Source organism: Cydia strobilella, chromosome 14, assembly GCF_947568885.1.
Source record: "Cydia strobilella chromosome 14, ilCydStro3.1, whole genome shotgun sequence".
NCBI classification, from domain to species: Eukaryota; Metazoa; Arthropoda; class Insecta; order Lepidoptera; family Tortricidae; genus Cydia; species Cydia strobilella.
The window spans coordinates 2,615,522-2,621,521 of NC_086054.1; the positions used below are offsets into that span (position 1 = coordinate 2,615,522).

The 6,000-nt window shown below is 39.5% G+C and overlaps 1 protein-coding gene across 2 annotated transcripts in view; it reads left to right on the plus strand.

Annotated features, from left to right (window-relative positions):
- The window catches only part of LOC134747029 (leucine-rich repeat-containing protein 24-like), an 86,077-nt gene extending 80,303 nt beyond the window's left edge, over positions 1-5,774 (plus strand). The window contains exon 2 of one of the 2 annotated variants that reach the window (XM_063681584.1): positions 3,447-5,774. In XM_063681584.1, the coding sequence (XP_063537654.1) occupies positions 3,482-5,248 (1,767 nt within the window). In that variant the 5' untranslated portion in view covers positions 3,447-3,481 and the 3' untranslated portion in view covers positions 5,249-5,774. The remainder of the gene's footprint in view (positions 1-3,446) is intronic. The other variant, XM_063681585.1, reaches the window with a different exon arrangement.
- The last annotated feature ends 226 nt before the right edge of the window (positions 5,775-6,000 follow it).

Below are 6,000 nucleotides of genomic sequence, written 5' to 3' on the forward strand. Positions count from 1 at the left end.
TGATACGATCGCTAGTGCTCTATATTCTGATTCCCGATAAAAAACCATATCCTCTTTTTGAGAGTCTGCAGGTCATTTGCAATGAAAAGGTGTGGCAATCTCTATCAAAATCTGATGCATACCCGACACTTTGTTCTGTTCAAGTCTGTGTAAAGTTAGCTTAGATGGACACTATTGCTTTTATAAAAAAAGCCCTTAAATCATTTTACGGTTTAGACTCACTTGTTTTAGTCACTCGCGCGACATGTTTCGATGTTTGTGTGATGAGTTCGTGCTGTGTGGCGCTACAAGTGTTAGGTGACCCAAACACACCACTGTGCCCGCCTACAACGATGGCGCAAGACCTCCCCCAACCGGTTTTCTCGGCGCGCGCGCAGCGAGCGACGCGGCGCGCGGCAGCGGCAGTACGCAATACACGGTCGTCGTGAACGCTGCTCGCACTATTAGTGCTTGAGAAAGGAGACCTAGGCTTTCCGAAACATGTCGCGCGAGTGACTAAAACAAGTGAGTCTAAATCGTAAAATGATTTAATGTTAGTATGTCTCACAACAGTTTAAATTCGAAAAAAAGCCCTTATCTTATGAATCGTCATCATATAATAGGAAGCTAAGCTAAGTTAGCCATTGCAAACCGATCAGTCACCCAAATGATTCAAATTATACAGGACACGCCGGCTATTTGTAAACAGATCAATTGTGCGGCCAGCCGGCTCGAGACAAGACATCAGTCCTTGACGACCGGATATTGAACATCTGTAGCTAATTTATACCAAATATTTTTTACTTTTGAACGAGTAACGTGGATATCGGTAAAATGTAGTTAGTAATTAATTAACAACTTATACTACGAGTCCTAGTCCTAAAGTTCCCAAAAAATATCTGCAGGCGAAGTAGGGACGGCTTTATTCACATAAAATAAGTGTCACTCTATAACACCACGCGATTAAAATAGATAGTCACGCTGTCACAGAGACAAAAACGACCATCATATCCGTATTGTTTTTTCATACATTTCAGTGAATCATATTTCATCTACCATCCGATTTTTCCCCGCGATTTCTTAGTTGACTTAAAAGTTATAGTTGTTCGGTAGTACGTAGGTATTTTCCCCTCTTGAGAGTTACACGTTATAAAATTAGTTTGTGTACATGTGATGTCCGAACTGACTGATTAATCATCGCAGAGCCAAAACAGTTACTTAGAACGACAGCAATATTTTTGATGATATTTACGGTACAGGGTTTTACAAAAGCGAGAAATTGATTTAGATATTTATTTTCACAGACAATTATCGTATTTCGGTGTAGGTATTACGCTTTTGTATAAATCAAGATATTTATTTACGAATTAAAATGCATTGGTTCCTGAGTTTTAGGAAACTATGTATAATATTATGATTTTATTTATCTACCTATGTAATGTACTTAATTACGATTCAAAAGAGATTGTAAAATCCTACTTGATTAAATGAAATTCTATTCTATTCTATTAATTCTACCAATCGCCTAACAATTTAGCTTCTAATTACCTATGTATTCCCTTCTTTTGAGCACTTTCTTTTACACCAAATATGTGATTAAAAATATACAGAATAAAACTAATTTCTATCAAGCATCTGCTACCGTAGGTACTGCTGCTGTAGGTATCTACAAACGATACAACACATTTTTAAAATAAAGAAAAAAATTAAGAAAAAAATCACTGCAGCGCTTCGGGCATGATTGGAACTTGCCAACTTTTGAAACATCTATCCCGAAGCGGTGAATTTTAATTTTTTTCCTTTTTAATTTAAAAATGTATACAGAACAACTTAAAAATATCCTTTTTAATTAATTGACAGGTACGAGTAAAATTGACGTCCAATTAACAAATTGGCACAGAAAGGCCACATTACCCCACGTGGAATTAGTTTGCCGTGCTCGTGGCAAGAGCTCCTATATTCAGCCCGGAATTAATTCGCTAGTGTGTCCTAATTGGATGCAGTTTAAACAACGCTTGTTTGCTGGTTTATTTATTTTTTACCTGTTGCGAGAGCGTTAATGGAACATGTTATATCTTTAGTTTCAGATTTTTAACTTGATTTTTTGCCAAATGACTTTTGAAAATTTTACAAGGGTATCGTAAGAGTAAAATTAAAGTCGCAAAAAGTCTCTTTTGTCATACGTTTCGATTGTATTGAGTTCTATGGAATAGCTAATTTATTTTTCGTGATTTTGTGGTTGGTCCGAAGAGAAAAGTTGTTCAGTTTTGATGTTCGGGTCATAATCCTTTTACCGCTCTGTAATAACTATCTTCCAAGCGCAGAATTTCTAATCGTGGATGCTCTAATTTATTTATCTGCCTTACATTTTTAGTAATAAGGTTTTAAATAGTTACAGTAAAAATGTCTGAAAAATGCAAACTACTGTCATTTACCCAAAATTAATCATTAAGTTACTTTATCTGTATTTGCCTAATTATCAGGAAGGCTTTGACCCTTGATTATTCAAACACCTATTAACACCCTTTAAGAGTAACCACCTAAGCCCAACAGGGTAAATACGGTTACACAATTAACTTTCCCATTGAAGCCCTATTAATCTTTTCGTGGCCACTCTTTCGAATGGTGTGGTAACGAAGTGGCTAGCGTTGAAAACTAATTTAAGTCTGAGATGAACTTTTGAGGTACATATATCGAGTGTTTAACAGCTGATAAAATGGAAGACTGACGTATAAAATAGGAAGAGTTCCCGCAGGAAACAAGTGTTGATAAAATATATTTTGTATTAATTGGAACAAGTCATAATCATAATAATTGATTTGTGCTACGAACCGATTTAAAGTTTTATGATTATTGGATGGTTTTTACTTGTATATAAAGGTATTTTTAGATACATTAAGTAGAGTTTATTTTAATGATCAAAACTAAATCTCATAATCTCCTGGCTTCAGATTAAACTAAATTAATTGACGTTTACTCAAAGATAACGGTTTTTAGATTTAAATGTTAGTCGGCTTCTCATTGCGAATATTTAGTGAGAAAATTATTAAAGGATAAAAGTAGTAATGATACAGTAATGTGATATGATATGTCTGTTCACAAATTAAGATATTATATGACATTCCATTAAATGTGTACATCGTAAAACAACTAGAACAGTTATTTTCATTTAATACACCATTTGTTCCGCATACGTTTGATTAACTTATTGTGTTCCACTGTTTATACGTGTCAATTTATTTTAAGCCTAGACGTATGATCGCACGTGCGTGTATTCATAGTAGTTATAAATAACCAAAGCACGTGCGTCTTTGATCCGCTAGTAAACTGACACGTTACTGCTCTAGCGGTTTACCAAATCAATCATTACAAAAACGTGCTAAGGCCACGTAAACAGAGTAACGATAGCCAGCCATTGTTCCCGAAACCCTGTTGTTTAGTCGAATAACGCGCGTTTGTTGTTTCAGGCAGCCTGCCGATGTAAACACACGCCCGAAATGAGATGAGCATGCGCGTGGCTTGGGCCAGGTGGTACTGGATTGTGATCTTCACGACGTGCACCGCGAGGACCGCCAGCGACTGGCTCGACTGCGCCCGGTTCGCCGCCTGCGTCTGCAAGTGGTCTTCCGGCAAAAAAACCGCCACCTGCGCCTCGAGCGACCTACGCCGACCCCCGCCACTCTCATCCGACATCCAAGTATTAGACATACACGACAACCCAATCAGAAACCTCCCTGCCGAAGCCTTTGCTAATATCGGCTTATTAAACCTGCAGAAGATCAACTTACGAGCCACTAAACTTCGATCGCTGCATGCGGACGCATTTCTCGAATTAAGAATTCTGATTGAAGTTGATTTAGCTGAAAACGACCTTTCCAATCTGCCGAGGGATATATTCAGAGGCAACGAAAGACTGCGCTTGGTAGTTCTGACCAACAACCCTTTGACGACGCTAATTGCAGACCAGTTCCCGCCTTTGCCGCATTTGCGCATACTTTTATTAGACGGTTGCCGGCTGCGGACGATACATAGAAACGCTTTACGGAATTTGAAATCTTTAGAGAAAATAGATTTGCGTAGAAATCAGCTTACATTCCTTCGTTACAGTACGTTCTCTTTGCCGACTTTGAAAACGATTTCTTTGTCAGGCAATCCGTGGCGATGCGACTGCCGACTACGTGAATTTAAAGATTGGTTTTTACTGAGGAAGTTAGATACAGAAGAGTTAGTTTGTGTGGAGCCCTCCACGAAGGCAGGGAATAAGTGGAGGAGTGTCTCTAACGAGAGCATGGTGTGCGCGCCCGAGGTGCGCTCCAGCACGTTGGTTGTGAGAGCTGAAGTCGGAGTGGCGACTTCCTTCGGCTGCTGGGTTCACGGGATTCCAAAACCTCAAGTGACATGGTTATTTGACGGTGTAGATGTACATAATAGCAGTTTAGATTGCGATTTGGAAGAAACGCAGACGGATATAGAAGACGATGATTCCGATGAAAGAGTACCGAGTAGCGTAAGATGGGTGAACATCACGCTGTTGAATGTAACTTCCAGTGCAGCCGGAGAATGGTCATGTGTAGCCAAAAGTAGCGCTGGAGAAGCGAGAGCGATTATTAGTCTCGTGTTACCACGATCCCAAACGGCTACAGCGAGAACAGCTCCCGGTATTCCTCAACTTCTAGGCGTCGTTTTTGGTGCATTAGGTATCTTAGCGTCCCTGGGCTTTTTAGCTGCTGTGGCCTGCTGGAGATTAAGACGACGCACAGTCCCACCAAGCAGAAGCTTCACTGACCAAGAAAAGAGATTATTAGACGCATCAGTAGTCGTCAGTTGCGATCGTTCTATAGGTGATATGGCGTCTCCCTGCGATTTTGAACTGACAGAGAGATCTGGTGACGATCAGCCTAGAGGCTGTGGCTTCGACCCTGTACATATAACTATAGAAGGTACTCCAGGGGCTTTTCCTCCTCCGCCTGCAGAATTTTCTGTCCCAGTTCCGTACGGAAACATCTTTATATCAGTGCAAGTAGCTGGGAGAGTTGGTGAGCCGGGGAAGTACCCTGATCTACTGAATGGAGGAGCGACGTTGCCACGTAGAAGTAGGACGTGTTGCACTGCACCAGCGTATGACAATATGGGACCCAGAGTGACCGCGACGGGGAGTTCTTCAACATGGTCTTTACCTGGACCTAGCGCGGAGAACGGTGGAGTGGACAACACCGAAACCCCCGTCCTGACCTTACCGCCTCCGCCACCTGAGTTTGTGTCCCTTTAGCCTCGGCCCCTGGTACTGGACGCCTCTGCCCTGAGGTGACCTGGTACCACACGGACTTTCGGTCAATTAGACTTTTCCCCAATTTCTTCATTATAAATTATTAAGTTTTGTAAATACTTAATTGCTAAGAGGGAGATGTGTGACATCCTGTGAGATTTAAATACGTAAGGTTGTTATCACTATCGATGATGATGAATGTTATTTATCATTATTAGTTAGAGTAAATCTTGTTGCTGCTATGTTGGGATTTTATTGAAGTAAGAATCTATTCTTTGCGTTGATTCCCTAGGACATTATTTTTAAATACTTTTTTCATATGTGTGTCTTCCCAACTATTGTAAATATAATTATTTATTACTTATAAACTTCCCAAACATAAGACTGACCCTTTTGTCTTGTTTTCGTCTATCTTTATATTATTAATGATGTATAAAAGCTATACACTCCACTTAGTCATACAAGATAGCTTCTAAACAATTTCTTTGAGAGCAAATAATGTAAAAATAAACAGATCACAAGCATAGTATGTAATCGTTTCATTTTGACCATTTCAACGCTACGATAATGTAAAAGGTAATAGCCTCTTGACCTGCACAATAATATAAACTCAGGCCAAAAATTATGTAGTCAATGATCACTGACACTATACTGTGGTCTTCGGAGTAATTTAGATAGAAGAAACTGATTATACTTCATGATATTACCATTACCACTAAATGCTTTTTTTTAATGATATCATCACTTCTTACCAT